Source organism: Hemicordylus capensis, chromosome 5 (genome assembly GCF_027244095.1).
Source record: "Hemicordylus capensis ecotype Gifberg chromosome 5, rHemCap1.1.pri, whole genome shotgun sequence".
Taxonomy (NCBI): Eukaryota; Metazoa; Chordata; class Lepidosauria; order Squamata; family Cordylidae; genus Hemicordylus; species Hemicordylus capensis.
In genome coordinates, this window is record NC_069661.1 from 209,464,690 (window position 1) to 209,486,079 (window position 21,390).

Consider the following 21,390-nt stretch of genomic DNA (forward strand, 5'->3'; position numbering starts at 1 on the left):
TCATCCCATGAAACTGACTGCCAAGAAATTTAGGACCAACAAAAGGAAACACTTTTTCACACAACACATAATTAACCTATAAAATTCTCTGCGATAAGATGTGGTGACAGCCACTAGCTTAGATAGCTTTAAGAAAGGCAAAGATAAATTCATGGAGAATACTAGTCTGAGGGCTATAGGCCACCTCCAACCTAAGAGGCAAGATACCTCTCAATACCAATTGCAGCAGAGTAACAGCAGGAGAGAGGGCATGCCGTCAGCTCTTGCCTGTGGGCTTCCCAGAGGCATCTAGTGGGCCACTGTGTGAAACAGGATGCTGGACGAGATAGGCCTTGGGCCTGATCCAGCTGGGCTGTTCTTATATGATGCTGATGTGAGTTAATTGTCAGGTTGGCATGGTACTAACCTGTAATCACCATCAGAACTTGGAATCATGCATGGTTTGCAAATCTCCCAATTACCATTTCCCCAGCATCGTGGGGATCATGAGCACCAGCCCTAAAATTAGTATGCTCCAAATTGAATACAAACCTATGGGGTTGAAACAAGGTAAACTGCATCTTCATATTTCTGATGTAACAATCTCATTTAAGGCTACTGCCAATGTAAGTTATTTGAAGTATAATACATGATAAAACTGAATCCTTTGGAGTGAATACTGATTGTTCCATTCTCCCAGATGATTTAACATAAATTGAGAAATGATTAAACTCCTACCTGTAACAGACCTCCTAGAAGTGATGCCAAGGCAGCCATAGCAATGCACACTCCACCATAAAACAGACCTAATGAGTGATGTACACAGACATATGAAATAATATTTTTATCATTCTGTAGCTACAATTCACAAACATGGTGAATTTCATATGATCCTATTAAAAGCTACAAAACTGTTGAACACAATATGTGTCTTATTGTTTAGGCATGTGGTTTTTGTTTCACATGCCTAAATGTGAAATCAGGTCAAACCCCATGGAAGCTAAGATTATATTTAGGAATACCAAAATCAATAGAAAGTCTGGTTCTTGTTTTTCCTCAGGAGAGGATCACATAAGCAAAGTTTTTAAATCACAAAGAGTTGGGTTTTATTTAATGACATCAATGAAGATTAGTTGAAGCACTAGTTCTTATGAAGTTAGATGTAGAATTAGCAGTAAGGATAATAATAGCAGGACTAATTAACATTTCTCATCTAATCTTCTGTTTAAGTAATTTCCTTCATTTTTGTACGAAGACTCCTTATACTATGGATATAATGGTTTTGAAATGGCATGGTCCCTACATGTAGTACCAGCAATGGGATAGTTTTGTTTGGAGTTTGTATGAAAGAGTTCATTTCCCTCCTCACAGAATTCATACGCTGAATGATACTTTAATTATATGCACCATCCACACAACTATAATTTACAGGTAGGGAGTGACATATACTAATCCTGAAATAAGAGACACCAATAATTTATGCTAAGCAGGAGTTAAGACATATGAACCTCTGATCCCACTGGAAACAAACAATGACATCAGGTTGGCAGTGCTTCAGGATGACTGGAAATGTCTCCTGTTTGATAATGCTGCTTTTACCTACCACATCCATAGTATATTTCATGGCTCTTTATTATCTCTGCTATTTTTACTAAATTTGTATCCGTTAATACATTTAAACAAATGATATAATATATACCCTCATTAAAAATCAGCACTGATGTATCTACTTTGAAGACCTGTGTAAGGAGTTTTCTGATGTCAAGTTTACAGTAATTATACTGGCACAGGATATCTGTCAGATTGCATTAACCCATATGAGTCTGCCAGGATCCTTTACTCTCCTCACAGGCCCTGGAGCTTTCCCAGACAGCAGGCTTTAATGTGGGTTTTCTGCAAGGCTTTACAGAGAGTTCAAAGTTGCAAAAAAAAAACTGCAGCAAAAAGTGGATTTTTTTTACCCCAGATATAAATCAGGCTTCACTCTCACATACAATGAAAAAGGCAAATTGTGTGTGAAGTGCTCCCTGAGAGCTTGCAGGGGCTTCGGGGTAGTTTGACAGATATGTGAATGAACACCTCCTTTCCAGAGATGTGAACTAAAAGCCAGGTGTGAAAAACTTCCTGCTCTTGGTTCCGTCACAGACACAGATCCAACTGGCAGGGAACTGGGACAAGGCCTTTTCAGTAGCGACGCCACATCTTTGGAATACCTTTCCCAAAGAGCTTTACCAAATTTCCTGCCTGATGAGTTATAAAAATATCTTGAAAATCCTCTTCAGAGAGGCATTTTAAATCTAGTTTTAACCAGTTCTCCAATTTTAATAAAATTTAGCCCGTGTTATTGCTTTTAATTCTTGTTGCTATTTGCTTTAATTATGTTGTTTTGTATATATATTTTATTTATTTCATTTCATTTCATTTACATACTGCCCATCTCAGAATGACTATACTTGCTTAATATTGGATTACTGCTCCGGAACTTAATATAGGATAATATCGGATAACTGCTCTGGAACTAATTTAAAATAACTTTAATTATTAATTTAATCAACTTTACTAATTAAAAAGTTTAAGAAGTATACTAATTAAAAGTTCTTCAATAACTTGAAGAAATCTAGATTTACAGCAGAGGAGTTTCTGTAGAACAGCCTTGTTTATTCTAAAATTGCATTTAATACATATTTTAAATTATATTTAAAAACTACAAGTTATCTTTGTAAAATTTTCACTGAAATTCTGTGTTAGTCTAATTCCACTGGCATTAGCAGAAACTGTCCAGATAAACAGTGTGAGACAAAGTTAAAATAAATACATAGACTTACTCATCCCCTTAGAAATCCAAGAGAATTTCCTTTCAGTGAGTGATTTGAAGTAAGGTTTAATCAGATCCTCTACTGTCACAGCTGCTAAAGCATTGATGCTAGAGGACACTGTACTAAGGAAGACAAAATGTAGTACATTTTAATGTCATGCCTGCTTGGGTGGGTTCTCACAAGTATATTAATAACTAAAACAATTAAAGAAGAATATGATTGGCAGCAATATCAGGTAGAAAGGTTTTAATCTACACACATTTTGTTCTTACCAACATAGTCCCTGAGCAGTCTCAAATTTCTACTGAACAGGGGCGTAACTATAATAGGGCAAGGGGAGACAGTTGTCTGGGGGCCCACTACCTTGGGGGGGGGAGAGGCAAGTCACATGACTGACTCCCCCAGCCGCGCACCCACCCGGGCTTCCTTCAGCTGTATTCATCCTCTGTAATTGATGTGAGTGTTAATACCTGGAGCTACCAGAACAGCATGTCTTTCTCTAGTACCATTAAATGTCCACAATTTACAAAACCTTAAAAAAAATAATTTAGGATGATGTTCTATTGTGGCACATAAGAAATATATATAAATTTTACTATGGTTTTTGTTTCCACTCTTCAGCCTCATTTAAGATTTCTTTACTTCATGAGCTGAGCTTCAGTGCGGGGGTGGGGGCTTTTAAAATCTTGTCTCTGGGCCGACTCCAACCTTGCTACGCCCCTGCTACTGAACATCAGTAAGCCTACTCTGTTTGCTAAATGGAAGACAGTTTAATTTATTTGTAATGCCTATATTTAATAGTTTCTTTTTCATTCCCTGTTAACAGTGATAGAGGAAAGCAATATGGCTTTTTAAAAAATGTGTGCCCTGTAGCTCACATTTCATTGATTAAAATTTGCCCTTGTCAATGAAGACTGTCCCCCACTAATTAATCAGCAGCTTTACTACTACTACTACTACACTACTAATCTAATAAAGCTGATAAAAGGTTGTCATCATTTTAATCCATTATTAATTTTTGTAATCTCTCCAGTGGATTAAGAATTGGGTTACCTTAATGTTCCGCTGTAAGCACTAGCCACAAAAAGGCCTGGCATGCCTTTAAACTGTTGCAGAATATCCAGTACCAAATATGGCATGAGCTGAAAAATCCCAATATTAATATATGTTAGAATTTCATTTTCATTGTTTACTTCTTTTCTATTTTCTTAATTGTGTCCCTTTTGTCATCTTCATCCTTTATAATTTCTCTAAGTTCAAATACACAATAAGCCTAAATAAAATCTTTTAAATCCCATTTTTCCAGGCATAGTAAATTCAAGGTACAAGTTTTGCTTTATAATCTATATATTCATTTATTTCTTGAATGGCACAAGATATCCTTTAGGGACATCAGCTCCAAATATTTAATATTAATTGTTCTTTCCAAAAAGCCTTCCGGTCATTGCATCTCTAAGTGATGCGATGTACTGTACTCAAAGTGATGCAATGTACTCAACATCACATGTCCGTATAAAACCCCAAATTACAATTCTAATTCATTTTTTAACTTTTTGCATGTATTAAAAATGTTTAATACTAAACCTGATCTGGTGCTGACACACATTTTGCTGTCCATGGATCACAATCCTTATAAATGGAATACATTGCTAATCCACATAGCACTGCACAGGCAAGAATTGCCCATAGTCCCAGAAGATTTATATAAAGAGCTCTATAAGGAAATAAGAACAGCTTTTAAAATCTTGGCACTGTGTGGAAATAACAGTGTTGTATCATTATGCAATTATGCACGGTACTTTACCTGTATTCATTTCCTCACTGGCAGCCAAAGAAAAGAAAATCTTAGTTAGATAGCAATGCACTTTTTAATTTGCCTAAAATAGCAATGCAACACTTAAGTAAAACAGGTTTCTGAGCTGCAGACTGTCCAAGAGACCCAGACAGATTGGTTCAAGAAGTAGGTGGACCAGTCAATTGCTTAGAGAGTTGGTTGTGGTAGGGCTATGATGATCAACAAGCCTGAAAGTGTGGGTCAAGGAGTGTGGTAGGTTGCTTAGAAAGCACACCTGAGGGGAAGAACAAGTGATGGTAGAGGAGCGAGGCTTCTATCTCATCAAGGGCAAATAGGGACTATAAAGCAGGGAGCGCAGGAAGAAGTAAAGGAGGTGTGTAGGCTGAGAAAGGCAAAGGAAGAAGAAGAGCAATGTCTCCGATCCACCTGGAAGAAAAGCCCAGGAGCAAGCAATGTCTCCGATCCACCTGGAAGACGAACCTGGGAGTGGGCCATGTGGGGCGGCTTCAGTCCTGGTGAGGTGGAACCTTGGGAAGACCTGGAGTCCATGGGAGGAGGAAAAGGTGAGGATAACCTCCCACAATCAAAGCTAAAGACTTTCCTTGAGGGATGCAAGGAAGACTGTGAAGTAACATGTTGTCTACCTGATGACTTGGGGCCTGATCCTGAAGGGAAGCTGAGTCGGGTGAAGTAACTCCCTCCACCTTACATAATGTCAGTATACATTCTATTATAAGCATATGTATTTAAGTCTGTCCTCTGCTGTTTAATGCTTCCCACCAGGTAATTTGATGCTGAACTTCACCCATGGGAGGAGGGAGACATCAAAAGGTTTTTGCATATAATGTGTCTGTCAGCCAGCCCCCTTCTTGGCCACTGGCTGAGCTACTATGGTAACACAGAATATTCACAAATGTTCTATGTACTGACCCTCACCTCTGGACATCCCACCCAGTCTTGATCTAATTTGTGAGCAGCTATAACACATTGCCATGACATCATAAAGCTTTTCACAGTAACTTTAGTGGCTAGACACCTGGGCTCAACATACTTAAGAACTGCTTCTTTTCCTTTCAGTTTTTGAGATCAACCAAGAACACTTTGCCTATAGCCTGAACATCTTTCAAAAGCACTGTATGGATAAGCCTTAAGTTTTCATTATGTTTTTATCTGGTTTTATACATAATTTAAATTGCTGTTGTTGACTCAGTTTTCAGGATGGTGCAGGATACACATTTAATAAATAGGTGCATTTAAAAATGAAGACACTAAAAATCATAGGTCCTAAGAATCTAAAGAAGATACCAAAGTTTTACAATTTATGGCATAATTTTAGAGTTACTGCTTAAAGTTTCCTGCTGACATATGACATAATAGGTTTCTATTCCTAATGCATATTTTTCTGATGCACTTGTGACACCCAAATAGTGCCGCATCTTCACTGAAATTCTGTGTTAGTCTGAATTCTGTGTTGTTATGTAAATAACATAATTGACCCTGGCATGCTCCATTTTTGTTCTCTAAACAGAACCTACTGTTTGGAGAAAGCATAATTTTACCCCCAGGGTTCTGATTCCTGATGTGTGTGTGTGTGTGTGTGTGTGTGTGTGTGTGTGTGTGTGTGTGTGTCACAATCCAGATTTGGACTATGGAGGAGTGGGTTAAAACCTTTGCCCCCACTGTGGTCCCAGTTCAAATCAGGGCTCCCATGGCTTTTATTTTGCGAAGAAAAATCTAGCACTCCAAGCATAGTCTTTCCTATTTAGTAGTAGTTATTTGCTAATATAATATAACAAAATATTCTAGATACTTACGAACTTAAGGCAGTGCAACTATTGTGCATATACAAGCCCTCAGAAAACATTTTAGCCCACTAAAAATTTAAAATTACACAAGAAACTTATTAGCAAGTGTATGAATAAATTTGTATACAGAAAAGTATGAAGTACTTTTCTTGAAATATATTAAAACAACAACTTGCAGTTAAACAGCTTCTAACACTAAGGGATACAGAATTAAACTTGAAAACATGAATACAAATACGAATATTTATATATCACTTTTCAACAAAAGTTCCCAAAGCGGTTTACACAGATATAAATAGATAAATAAATAAATAAAATGGCTTCATAATAAATAAAAGCTTGTTCTACACCTCTCCTATGACAACATCACTCTGGGAAACACACAACTGTGCAAATTCTTCTTGTAAGTATAACAAAGAAACCAGCCTATACAAGACTAAACTTGTTAAAAATCTGGGTTAAGTATAACTTTCAATTACCTTCACTGTGCTTACTCTACAATGACATAATTATAATCCTTCTTTATATCTGAAGAATTGTGTAAGCACAAAAGCAAAGGCTCTTTGTGCTTAGGAACATATGTATTTCTTGGAGTAATACTCTTGCACTTGAAGTCAGGTCTTCTGAATGAACATACCAACATAAAAAGCTGCCTTATATGGAATTAGACAAATGATTCATCTAGCCCTATATTATCAACTCTGGATGAGAGTGGTTCTCGAATGTCTCAGACCAGGGCCTTTCCTGGTCTTGCTACCATCTTCTGACTGGAGATGAACTGGACATGAACCTGGACCCTTATGGATGCAAAGCATATGTTGTATCATTTAGCTATGTCGGGATGCCATGTTACCTGGTTGCTTGGGTGGCCCTGTGGAGTTTGAGAAGGGCGTGGCATCCCTCGTGTGGGGCTTTCATTCAGGGGACAGTAGGGATGAGAAGGGTCCAGCCTGGTCGGATCCCAGTGGGGTTGACAAGGCAAGGCAGGAAATACAGGAAATAGCTCCAGGGCGACAGTTAGGTTGGGTGTGGCAGGAAACAGGAAGTAAGGTCAGGAAGGCAGCGGGGCTGGAAGTAGGCTTTAAGCATTGTCAGCTCTACACTGGGGTATTTAAAGACAAGGCAGCTGGAGTTGCTTCTGAGTATGGGAGCCAGGAGTTCCCCAGGAGAGGGAACAGGCTGAATGCAGCAAGCTAGGAGGACGACTCAGGTGACAAAAAACTAAGCTCCTTTCCTGGCTGTTCCTGAGGCTGACCTTTTTTTTTTTTTCTTTTTTTTTTGTGCTGACCCAGTCATTCTGGAGTTCAAGAAGGGCTAGGAGCCCACCCCATGCCCTGGGAGTCTGACAAGCTATAATATCATCCTGCTGGATACAACTTGCACTATTTTTATAAAGATTTTTTAAAAATGTACAGCATTCTGACCATTGTCTGTAATGCCTCTGAAGACAAAAACTGAACAGGGAAATAAAGAGAAATTGATTTATGTGAATATATGATATGTTTGTATATAATTTCATATGTGATACACTTTATTTTTAAACAGTTATTGATATATACTTATTATTCATTACATGTCAGAATCATTCATTTCATGTAGAAATTTAACTATCTGTATTATTCATAAAAACAAAGGGCCTTGTGGTAGCGATGTGCAAACAGGTTTGACGTTGAACGTGTTCAATGTCGAACTATTTTGGTTCAACTATTCGAGGTCAAACTGAACCACTCCGTTTGGTCTGAGCCTGAATGGAACCCCCCTGGGGGTTCGTGAGTTGTTGTTTTTTTATTTTAAAAAAATTAAATTTACCCCCTCCTCATGAGTTGTCTGAGGCAGCGGAGGATGGAGGTCCATGGAGGTTCCCCCTCTGCCCGCAGGCCTCCTTTAGTCCATAAAACAGGCATTCTTTGGCCAGTTTTCAGCCTTTCCCCCCAGCGTGGCAGACATTTTGGAGGCCGGCACGCCTGCACAATGGGCCTCTGTGTGGCCTGGGTCATGATAAATTTTGGTTCATATTGGTCCAGGCATTGTAAAGTTAATAGGGGGGACACACACACAATGCCGGGCAATCTCATAAGCTTACTTTCCTTAAGGAAAGTAGGCTAAAAATGACATTTGGCCCCATGTATAGTTCTTTCCCCTGACAAATAGCAGCCACTGGGACCATGGTGTGTGTGGGGTTAAAGCTTTGCCACTGTTCCAATCCTGATGTGAGGGGCATGGTAGCTATTTATGGAAAAAACAGGGCGAAATGACATGTGTACATTCACATTTAGAACCCTCCCTGGCTTCTCCAAGATAGGGCTGAGAGAGATTCCTGCCTGCAACCTTGGAGAAGCCACTGCCAGTCTGTGAAGACAATACTGAGCTAGATGGACCAATGTTCTGACTCAGTATATGGCAGTTTCCTATGTTCCATTGATTTTGAACTTGGTTCAAACTTTCAAGTACTGAATATGCAGTAGCACTCAGTGAGTGCCACTCCAGTGGAAGTGGTGAGAGTGTGCAGATACAAATTTAAATGGCAGTGAACTTACCCTCTGCCAATTCCCGGTGTACTTTACAGGGCCGTGCCACCTGCCCCGGCATCCTGTGGGGAGGCTGCCCAGCCCTCTGCTGCTCGCTTAGCCTCCTTGCAGAGGCCAACTGAACAGCAGGGGTGAGGCAGCCTCCCCATTGGATGCTGGTATGGGTGACATGCTCCATAAAACATACCATGAATGGCAGCAGGTAAGTTTGCCACCATTTAAAATTGTATTCTCCCGCCCGCACCACTCCCTCTGGAGCGGCACTCACTGGCCATTACTGAGTATATGTATTGGTTTAAGATGTGGGTGAAAGATTAACAACTTCATGGAGAGATATTTCAATGACAATAAAAATATTTTGACATTGATATTTATTATAATTATTGCTATTATCGTCATATATACAACACTAAGTACCATTTGAAAGGAACTATCTCCATTTAAGCATTAGAATAGGGTTGTCTAAAATACTACACTATGAGGCTACTTCCATGATCACTGGAAAACGGGCTAAGGGAGCTTAGCCCACTTTCCAGTGATCGTTGGAACCACCAGGCTCACCTGCAAGCCCAGTGGTTCCATGGCGGCTAGCCCACCTACCAGTAGGAACCCCTGCCCTTAAACGAGGTTAACGGAGTGCTTGCTCCATTAACTGCGTTTCTGTGGTCGTGAGATGCCGCGGCTCAGTTTTGCACCATGACGGCTCTCAAGGAGACCCCTGCCGGGAGGCTCCAACAAACCTCCCAGCCTCGGGGATCTCTCCATGATGCCCCGCACACTTGCGTGGGGCATCCTGGGACTTCCGGGGGCCACATGGCCCCCGATCCCCAACACCCCTGACAGAGCCAGCAATCGTTTGGGTGGCCAGTCTGACCACCCAGGGACGGATCCCTGCCTGTATACGGGGAGAGCGGGCTAAGCCCGCTCTCCCCACACAAGTCCTAACGGCACTTCACACTAATCATGTGAAGTGCCTCTATGTTTCATTATTTCTGGCAGCTCTGTATTAGAAAGAATTTGCTCTGTATGTTATTAAAGATAATGTGTAAGTATTCAGAATACATGCAGGGATACCACATGAAAAAGAAATCAGATACAAAACAGAAAACTACTGTGAATTATGCCTAAACTAAACATTGTTGTTTGCTTTTAATACATTGCACAAATCAGAAAGCACAGGTTATTACCTTTCACTGATAGTGTAAGTATCTATAATGCCAAAAAATGCAATTAAAAATAAAAATGTTTTGTAAATAAGAAGTTCTGGCAAAGGGTCAGAAAAGAACAATGAACTGACTTACAGTTTTGCTTGAAATCTGGTTTTGCAGGCAATGTAACGCTGAACTTGAGACTGGTTGACTCCATATATACCAAGCCAGGTGAAAGTCCCACCTACAGTAATTGTCCAGAATGTGTGCCTTTTCAAAGGATTAGGATCAAAGCTAAATGGAAAAAGAAGAAAAATATATATTCTTAAATATGCTTAAAATATTGTCCAAACGTATCCAGGATGTACTAGAACACAGGTTGCTAGATAAGCAGTTGCAAGAAATCTGTCCACATTTTATGGCTGTAGCAAATGAAAATCATGCAAATAATAATAAGATGAAATCCTAAACACTTCGGGGAACTGCTCTGCAATCAATGTGGAGACCAAGTCACAACATTTTTTGTTAGCGTGTCATAATGGACCACTTCAATCCAGTGGAAAGTCCAGATCTTACAAGAATACTCATAAGAGGTCTGTTAGCCAACACTGCATTGATGTAGCAATAATGGAAATACGTTATTGCTTCACCACCGTACTGCCACAGAGAAGGCTCTAAAACAAGCTCTGGTCCATGTTCATTCAGATTAATCTTGAGTAGTTCTCATTCTCCACCTGCATTATGGTTGTCATTTCCTGCTGCTTATCATATGCAACCCCCTACTCATCGGTTTTGGGTGTTGATTATACCAGTCCTATGTCAGTGTGACTTAGGGAGGAGAGCTGGTCTTGTGGTAGCAAGCATGACTTGTCCCTTTAGCTAAGCAGGGTCTACCCTGGTTGCATATTAATGGGAGACTTGATGTGTGAGCACTATAAGATAATCCCCTTCGGGGATGGAGCTGCTCTGGGAAGAGCATCTAGGCGCCAAGTTCCCTCCCTGGCATCTCCAAGATAGGACAAGATTTATTTATTTTTTAATAGGACAAGATTTTTTTATTGAACCAACAAACTACCAAAGCATACAGTATGTTGAAAGCACAATTATATACAAAGTGGTTGTTTGTACATGATATATCTACAAAGATTTACACACAATGATTTGGAAACCCACAAGGTTATGAAGTATATGCAGGCTGAGAGAGATTCCTGCCTGCAACCTTGGAGAAGCCGCTGCTGGTCTGTGAAGACAATACTGAGCAAGATGGACCAATGGTCTGACTCAGTATATGGCAGCCTCCTATGTTCCTATGCCCCTATGACTTCAGATAAAGTTACTCCCAATTACCCATAAACTAGCCTCTGTTATATGGAAATGTGTAAGACCTATTACATGCATTAACATTTCAATGTAATAGGTCTTACACATTCCCATATAATCTTTTGACAGCTAGAACACACTAGATGAATTTATTTATTCTATTAGTCATCAACAGAAGTTCATGCTTAAGGGAAGTAAAAACTGTTAACGCTAACTAATTTAAAATGTTGTTGGAAGTGCATAAATTATCTATTTGTGTAAATTTAATACATCTAATTATCTAGCTTTAATATTTACTTGGGGAAAATCCCTACCACTTATGATTCACTCCATGAATACTTTAGAATATCAATAACAGTCTAATCCTAAAAACCCAACTTGTAAAAATTGTCACTGTTTTCAGTGGGACATAAATCAACTACTGTGTTTAAGATTTGGCTGTAAGATTCTTCTTGTATATTGCACACCAAACAAAGTAAAAACTTACTCCCAGAAATTTAATCTTCCTCCATGATAGGAATCATTTAGAATACGTCCAATATCACCTTGAACCACCACAGCACGTATAATTACAGATGAAAACCCAGCTACCATTATTCCAACTTGGAAAACATCTGTCCAAACTACTGCCTTTAGACCACCCTGTATGGGGAAGAGCAGATACAGTCCAATATACAAACCTAATCATTTATTAGTGAAAAAGAAATTTGAAGGAAAGGAAAAGTTCCAGTTTCTTTGCTTAATGCTCATTATTTATTTATTTATACATTTATATCCCGCTCTTCCTCCAAAGAGTCAGTGAACATCATTATCTTTATTCTCACAACAACCTTGTGAGGTTGGTTAGGCTGAGTGATAAGTGAATGGCCTTGAGTCCCCCAGCGAGTTTCATGGCTGAATGGAGAATTGAACTTAGATGTCCCCAGCCCTAGTCCAACACTCTAACCCAGGAGCGAACTACAATAGGGCAGGTTGATCCGAAGAACCCACACCATCTTGTCTCCCAGAGCTGCCTCATCCTTACAGGGGCAACCTCACTCGCCTTCCCCATGTCCCCTCCCCTGCTGGCCAGCTCACGGTGGCATGCAGCAGCAGTGCTGCCTATCCCCAGCGTGGCATGTGGTGCTCCCTGCCGCCCACTGCCACTTCCCAGGCCCAGCCACTGAGACCCGTAGAAGCATGGCTGGAGCACAGTGACTGTATCCAACTGGAGCACAGACATGCCTCCGCCATCACTGAGGGTGGCATCACCACAACTGGGAGTGATAGGTGGCACGGGGAGCAAGAGCAAAGGGGGCACATGGATCAAAGAAGCCAATGGTGTTCCAGAGTTTGCACCCGCACCGCCTTCAGCTTCGCTGCACCACTGTTCTAATCACTACACCATGCTGGATGTTAAGAGACTCAATACATTGCTCTAACCAAGCCATTTCTGTTTCCAGATAATTAACTTGTACTCAAAGATAGATATCAAATGTTTTCTTATATAGTAGTAGTAGTAGTAGTAGTAGTAGTAGTAGTAGTAGTAATATAGCTCTTAAAATAAACTAAGAGTTTTACAGAGTACTGGAGAATTCTATGCAAATGTGGGAAGGATGTGAGAATGGAGAACATTTTGTGAACTTGCTTATTTTAATGATTATATGTAATAAGAGACTGATAGGAAACTAGCACCTTTAAAATAAACTTAGACTTACCAGAGTGCAATAGAAAGTACAGACTACTCCTGTTGCAACCACTGCACCCCACAAGTCAAATCCTGTAACTAGAGGAGAAAATACAACATGTAAAGGAAGAGAGTGGTGGGGTTTTTTGCGGGGGAGGATAGGGTTTTTTTTGTAAGGCAGAGGAAATTCTAGCATAAATGGTAGATTTTTATTTGATTGCTTGAATGATAGATTCAAAGAACATTGGAAATAATTCTAGGTGATAATTAACACTGAGCCTCTAATAGTTTCTGCCATAAAAGTCTGCTTGGAATGATACACATAGAGCAAGCCTTCACAACAGGTTCTATTGATGGCTATTAGCTATGATAGCTAACTGGAATCTCCATGCACAGAAGTAAGTATACCTCCCAATCAGTGTTCTCACTAATTTTTTTCATCTGTGTGCAGAATGAGGTTTGTTCTGGGCGGCAGTATCAAGGCAGTGTGTGCATACATGCATTCAGAGTGGGGCCTTCCTGATTCAACCTGAGCGGGATCTAAAATTTACAGAGCTGACATCAAAAAACTTGTGAGCGTGTGCATGTGCGCAAGCCTTAGAGGGAACACTGCTCCCAATGACAACAAACAAACAAACAACAAGGCTATCTTCATTCTCTGCTTGTTGAGGTATCTGACTGGCTGCTGTTGGAAACAGAATGCTAGACTAGATGAACCTTGGTCTGATCCACCCAACAAGTTTAATGATAAGAACATGTGCCTCTAAGGCCATACACAGGGCTCAGGAAATCCACTAATCTACTTGTCCACAACAAGTGAAAAACGATGTCTGGCAAGTGAAAGAAGTCCTGATGAGTAATATACCAACATAGTTTGATGAACCATCTGACAAGTAAAATATTTTTTCTATCTGATGAACTGAGCCAACATATCTTGACCCCTGGCCATACACTATGGCTTATCAGATGATTGATAATTATCCTGTTTTTGTAGACTGATTGAGTTCAATGGAGGATTGTTTCCAAGGTGGTAAAAGAAAGGAGAGGGAGATGGCCAAATGCATTGGATACATGCAACTGTGCACACTAGCTCAGCAAGCTGACAGAACCTTTTCTACATGAGGGAATGAGTTTCTCTGAGTAGGGAACACAAATAGATGGAGTGTGACCATTGTGAAGCAACTAAAAGTATAAAATGGTTTTCACAGAGGTCTCACTGTGCACCATTGCTGCAGGGACATACATACAGTAAATACTGTAACTGAATTGGGCATCCATGTGGATTTTTCAGGAACTATTATTAGTCATCTATAGGTTATAGATTTTCCCCATAAAAACCCATGTGGAGCCTTCATTTCACAGTCATTGTGGTCTATGGAGCCTAGAATGTTTATACAGTTAAATTGCATGAGGCTAAAAGCAAAATTTAGCCCACGTCACTTCTCACAACTCTCATAACTGCTGTTCTAATGTTGACACTTAATTGAGCAAACGTCTGCTGAAGTCAACAGAAGCCTTTAAAGGATCCATAAATTTGCATAAAATGATAAGCTTTACTGATATTAAAGAAAACAAACTCTGATATGTTACCATATATTCATCTTACCTTGATTTAAAGCTAAGGCTGGAGCATAAATGACAATTCCTGTGTACAATATCTGAAGTAGAAAACAAACAAAAACATATGGAAAAAGTCATCATAATGAAAATTGACTTCTGTGTGATCATTCATGAACTTCATAGTCCTATTGTCATTTTTACTAAGTCCTTGGCATTGTGGAGGAAGAGTCTCCAGAAGTGTGTTTGTATGCACACATGGAGGCTGTTCTCACGAGCAGCCAAGATGGGGCTATGGAAGCCAAGCCCAGACTTGGCTGCCTGCAAGAACTGCCAGGAGGCATTGCGCTCCCTTGGCCACATTTCCCTGATTGTGTGGCAGCACTGGCTGATTGCAGCTGTGGCTGAAGCACTGATGGGCACCCGCCCATCGCTGGGGGTGGGAGATCCCCACAATGCACTGCACACTCACATGGTGCATTGTGGGATTTCTGGGGACTGGGACAACATGGTAGGATAATGCTCCTGCTCTATATGTACCTTACCAAAGTCTGTCTCAAGTAACAGATGGTTCCTGCTGTCCACTCTGTGCTTCCTGGGGCAGCGGCAGTCCTCAGAGATCATCTGCAGGAAAGGCGAGCTTCTGCAGTCTTCCCTGTCACCTGCCCCACTCACCTGGTCATGCACACGACTTCATCTATTTGCAAATTTCACACCAGTATATTGTATATCAGTATACAGTATATACTGTATATAGTATATACAGTATATACAGGGTCTTCATGCCTCAAATTACATATTCTGGAATATTTTCATTGGTAAGAGGGACTACTCTGAAATAAATACACTGTAAATTTCATCTAGAATTATGTAAAAGGGACTTGCTAAAAATGCTATAGCACTCCAGAAAGATGAAAAAACCTTGGAGACAAATGTGGTAAAAATACTGGCCAACATCTTGACTAATGCTGCACTGGTGCAACAAACAAAGTTGTCCTAGTGCAAGAAGTTCATGTAGCTGTGCTGAATCACAGGAACTTTTGGAACTGTGCTATTGGGCAAAAAGTCCTTGCAAAACATATGTGGTGTGCCACAGATTAAGCCCCTTCTTTCACAAGTGCAACACTAGTCTGGAACATAAACAATAGACTTAGCACAACTAGCTAGCTAGTGAAAGAGTCTTGTGCTAGTGCAGTATCCTTGAGCAAGTGCAGCATTACTCAGCCACAAGTAACTATTGCGAAGGATATGATATTGTCCAAGTGGAAACGGAAGATGAGCAGGAGGAAGCCTGATATAAGTGTGTCAAATGAAACAATTGCAAGATATGGAACATTGTTCTCAGAGCAAACAGCTCCAAAATCCTCACACCAATAAGGAATATCATCAGCCTCAAACTGAACTAAACCCACTTGAGCATTTTGCTGAACATTCCTAACCTTGCTAATGTCATGAAAGTTTTGTTTCCCTTTTTAATGTTCTGCCACAGATTTGTGAATTCTAATGAAATTCTAAAGAAAATAATGCCAACTTTAACAGTAACAATAACAAAGACCTGTGGCACTGTATATATTAACAAATGTATCTCAGCTTGATTGAGTTGATGTGGTAGGTTCTGGTTTGTGGAAGTTCATGCTTAATATGTTAATATTAAGAAACGTTAATATATAAGGTTCCATAAGATTCCTTGTTTCAACAAGGCAGCTACTTTCCTAGAATTTGTACTTAGCAGTGATTATATTTTCTGGGCAATGTAAACATGGTGTATTTTCCCTAAGAAATAGAAAACTGAGCCACCCCTTACCTGAGGGACTATCTACATGATTGTTTAGATTCTTAGTTCCTGTAAAACTTCCAAGACTACACATCAAATGTCTTCATTTCCTTTATTGTTTTCCACATGTGCAGGGCATTAAATGACATAGTTGTATGTGGAAGGTTATTTGTCAAGTCTTGCAATATGTCATTGTTTATAGCAGTTCTCCAGCTCTGCTTGTCCTGTTCTTCACACAAGATTTCTGACACAAGGACTTTCCTTGCTAAGCATGTTTGGTCCTGTCCTGTCAGGTCTGACAGCACTGATCACCTGTTTTTGGGAGGGAGGAGATTATCTGAATAGTCCCACTCCAAACAGCTAAGCAGAACTCTTAGCGTGGACAGCAGCAACCATCTGTTACTTGAGGCAGACTTCAACTATTTGGTAATGTGTACATAGGGCAGGAGCATTATACAGTATATGCACAGTGGTGATGGAGGGAGAGGCCTTTCCCCAGATAGGACAAATGCACTCAGAAATGGAAATCAACAGAGGAAAGATGCAACGTTTTTCATTTTTTTAAAAAATGTGTGTCTTCCCTTACACCCCATTTATTCTATGAACTTAAGCACAGACAAAATGAGTTCAAGTCTTCACTTCATTGTTCACTTATTTACATGGTGAATATGATGAATATTTATATACCACAGAGCTCCTGAGGCTGGAACGACCTCAGTGCGGGAGCTCCTGAGGCCGATGCATCTCCTTGGGCTAAATGTAGCCCAAGGAGACACACGATCCCAGAGCCTGGGTTAACGGCACGCTGGCACCATTAACCCAGGCTAAAAGATGGGCTAAAAAGACAGGCTAGGCGATGCTGCCCTGCAGGGATCGGGCCCAATCCCGGTGGTTCTCACACACAGCCTAACCCAGGCTGGGCATCCCTAGCCTGGGTTAGGCTACATGTGAGAACAGCCTCTCAGACATTTTCAACGTTGGGTCCCCAGATGTTACTGGACTTCAACTCCCACAATCCCCAGCCCCAGTGTCCTTTGGTTGGGGATTATGGGAGTTGAAGTCCAATAACATCTGGGGACCCAACATTGAGAATCCCTGGTCTAGTACACCATGCTGGTTCTTTTGCTATGATCCCATTTTGTTTCAGTAGACATTTTTGCAAGTAATTCCTGGAAGATTACTATCTTTTAAATAATGTCCTATACTGCCTTTGCAGCATTTAAGCAAATAATTTGGGGGGGTGCACAAGAAAGTAACACCTACATCAGTCTGTCATTTGTTGAGCCAATGCCAGTGGTATTGCTCTTCTTTCAAGCTAAAACAGTGAATGCTTTATTCTATCTTACTTGAATAGATAACTCATTCAAGTTTTACTTTTTTCCTTGTTAATTTCCAGTTCTCTCATAAGTTAAAGTCTCACTACTCTAACTACTTGCTAACTAGTAAACAAATCCATTGCGTTGAGTAAAAATTATAGGCTGACACAGAGCAGGAATGCACCAGTGCAGCAAGAGAGCAGCCTAACAGAACTGACCAACTAAATTCACAGGTGCACCAAGGAAGAAGCCATTTTTGACAACCTCCCCTTCCCTAGGAAGCCCTCTGGGCTAACCAAAAATATGTCTTTTTGGGGTGCACAGCCCTCAAGGACATAGCTTTGAGTGGCACAGAGGGCTTCCTGGGAAAGGGGAGGATGTCGAAAATTGCCACTTTTCCACTGCACCAGTGCAGTTAGTTGGGAAGTTCTGTTAGGCTGCTCTCTTGCTGCACTGCTGCATACTTGCTCTGTATGCCAACCATTATTATCAATCATAATACCTTATGAAGATAGCAGTGAGCTAATTCTCATTGTAGCATATCCAATACAACACTCCCTAGATAATCCATTAACTTAATTGTCCATGTACTGAAATAAGTGATAAAGCTTTCAGCAATTTCAGTGGAACTTGGATTTCTCCTTTATTCTCACACAGAGAAGTTACTAAATCTTGTTCTCAATTTCATAACTGACTTGTCTAAAATAAACTTTCTCTTACACCTGCTATTTACATTAGGTTTGCAGTGCAGTCCAACACATGACTACTCAGAAGTAATTTCCACTGTGTTCAGCTGAACACAGGTGAGCAGGACTAAATGAACTTCCATGGTTATTCTATTGAAAACAGTAGTAATTTGCTTTTGAAACCTCAAATGTGAAGGAAAGTAATATTTCAAATTCCTTACTGTCATTACAATGAAGAACATTGTCCCACACAGCCGCAGATATCTATTAAATCGAAGTTCCAAATACTACAAAAAACCAAAAACAAATAATGTTTACATATACATTGTATGCACTTTTGTAAGAAGAGATTCAATATCTCTTATTGGAGAAGGGCTGTTTTTCCATTTATTATCTGACTAATACTCAAATCTATCTCAATCTGGTATTATTTTCTTTTGTCTGCTAATCTAACTATATATTTATAAAGATGTATAAAAATGTATTCCAATATTGAATGTGTGCATATACATTTATATTCCTTATCAAGCAAGCAACCATTACAAGCATTCTTATAAACATAAATATGCAGTTATGTCTGTCACAAGACATTCATGCTGAGTACTTACGCAGGGTAGATAAATCCATATAAGAAAGAAGGCAAGATATACCTCTTTCATTAAAAAAATTCAAAATAAGTATCTAATCTTTGATGTCTCCACTAACATGTGGCATGGCAGCCCAATTCACAAACCACAAGCTTGGCTTTAAACTAGTCCACTACTGTAGGGTTTAGGAAGTGGATCTCATAATACTGATTTGATCGTTGCAATGGATATTTGTTGGGCTGACTTCCAGATTAGGATATCCCTGACTATTTAAAACTAAATTACCCCAATGTATGGATGGAAAGTGGGAATAACTACATAGAGAGTCATTCCCCCTTCTCATTTGGAACTAAGTCCTGCCCTATAAGGCTTAACGCGGTACATCAACTTGTACATAGGACCCTAGCTCAGTGATAGAGCACCTGCTTAGCATGCAGAAGGTCCCAAGTTCAGTTCCTGGCATCTCCAGGACCAGGGAAGGCTCCTGCCTGAAACCGTGGAGAGCCCCTGCCAATCAGAGCAGACAGTACTGAGTTGGACAGACCAATGGTCTGACTCAGTATAAGGCAGCCTCCTCTGTCCCTATGAGACGTGAACTAGCAAGGGAGAAGATTCCGAAGGACAAGGGTCACTCGAAAAGCAATCCCGGGCCGAGCGGCACGAGCTTCCTCGGCGGCACCCAATGACGCCAGGCCTCGTTTGAGGAGTCCCTCCTACCTCGTAGGTGCTGGTGATACCCAAGCGGTAGAAGACGGGCAGGAACACCTCTGCGCTGAGGACCACGACGAACCCGTAAGTGAGGGCGAAGACGGCGAACCTGGCCCCGAAGCGGTAGACCTCGGACGGAGTGCCCAGCACGGTCACGGCCGACATGAAGCTGGCGGTCAGAGAGAGCGCCACGGGCAAAGCCGTCATGCTCCGGCCTCCCATCAAGAAGTCCTTGGAGGTCTTTTGCCCGCCGCCGGCGAAGGCGTAATAAATGCCGATGACCGCGGAGACCAGCAGCATGGCCGCGAAGACCACGTAGTCCCACGCGTGGAAGCCTCCAATGGCTCTGCAGGCGCTCATGGTTGCGCTGCGGCTCTCCGAGAGCCTGCTCGGGGCGGCTGGCGCTCCAAAGCCAATCTCGGGAGCTGCTGCTGCTGCTCGTGTGGGGAGCCCTGAGAGCGTGAACCCTGGCTGGGTCGGCTTTCCAAGAGGGTCGCCTTCCTCCCTACGCGCGCCTCTCCAAGCCCACAGACGCCGAAGGCAGCTCAGCCTCGCTCCCTCGCCACTTTCTGTTGAGTGCGCAGCGCAGTCAGCAGCACGTGCCTTTCGGCTCGCTGGACCACTCGCGCCCTTTCCGTGACTGCGCGCCCTTCTTGCTTTTCCTCGCCCAGAGATGCGCTGCTGGTGCCTAAGCGGGGCCCCCGCGTTTCTCGTCAAGCTTGCGCGCCCTTTTGTCAGGTGCCTGCAACTCTGCGCGGTTCACCTGGCTTTAAAGGCGTCCTCCGCATCACCCCAGCCCCTCCTCCTTTTCACTGCCCGCGCAGTCCCTCAACTCTACCCCTCTTTCTCTCCTCTCAGCTCCCCTTTCTTTCGGGTTCAGCCGATGCTCCTTCTTCCCTGCCTGCTGCGTGCCTCTATATGGATCCCCTCTCCGCCTCTCGCTCCTCTCAGGCTCTCCTGGACGCCTCAGCAGCACTTGAGCCAGCTGCCCGCGGGTGCTGCTTCTGGCCGCAGCGCAGCCCTATCTGAGCGCCTTTCGCGCCCAAGGAGTCCCTCTGGGCTCCGTCCTCGTCGCCTTTCGTGCGTTTCCTTCCGTGTGTCGGGAGTTAGGCAGCGATCGAGGGACAGCTCCTCTTTCCCTCTCAGTCCCGAGACGACGCAACTTACTGGACAGGTTCTTCCCTCTTTCAGCACCACAGCCAGGCAGGGACTCGGAAGGGGAGCGTAGGCGAGGGGAGGAGCCATGAAACTGGTCCACGTAGGTTTCGGCACAAAGTTGCGGGGCTGTAATTCTCGCCTCCATCAGCCGGCCGCAGGAAACAGAGGGGCATGTTGGCAGGTATGCAGAGAGTTACGCCCAGATTAAGAGCACTTAGTCACGTCGTTGACTTAAAGTCACAGGGAAGTAATTTCCCTACCAATGTAATTCCCTTTCATAATTCGAATCTGTCATCCAGAGCTGAATCTGAGTCGGAGCTCAGGGCTCCTAGCCCCTCCAGCAATCTTTTCACTTGGGGTACCAAGTGAAAATAAGGGCTTAATCTTTATTGTTGTTATTGTCGTTGTTGTCATTGTTATGCAAACCAACACAAAACATGCAGTTCTTTTTTTTAATGCAGATCTACAAGAACATTTGTGCAGTTCAAAAATGCAAGTCATGCAAAAGTATTATGTTAGATGGCATAAAAAGTGACTAAAAAGTGAG

General features: G+C 41.7%; 1 protein-coding gene across 1 annotated transcript in view; it reads right to left on the bottom strand.

Annotated features, from left to right (window-relative positions):
• The window catches only part of LOC128326403 (sodium-coupled monocarboxylate transporter 1-like), a 33,473-nt gene extending 12,795 nt beyond the window's left edge, over nt 1–20,678 (bottom strand). The window contains exons 1-10 of the mRNA XM_053253150.1: nt 19,695–20,678; nt 18,612–18,677; nt 14,664–14,715; nt 13,089–13,156; nt 11,879–12,033; nt 10,225–10,365; nt 4,380–4,509; nt 3,849–3,937; nt 2,805–2,917; nt 718–785 (exon numbers count right to left, since the gene is read on the bottom strand). Coding sequence (XP_053109125.1) covers nt 718–785; nt 2,805–2,917; nt 3,849–3,937; nt 4,380–4,509; nt 10,225–10,365; nt 11,879–12,033; nt 13,089–13,156; nt 14,664–14,715; nt 18,612–18,677; nt 19,695–20,045 — 1,233 coding nt within the window. The 5' untranslated portion in view covers nt 20,046–20,678. The remainder of the gene's footprint in view (nt 1–717; nt 786–2,804; nt 2,918–3,848; nt 3,938–4,379; nt 4,510–10,224; nt 10,366–11,878; nt 12,034–13,088; nt 13,157–14,663; nt 14,716–18,611; nt 18,678–19,694) is intronic.
• Nucleotides 20,679–21,390: the final 712 nt, after the last annotated feature.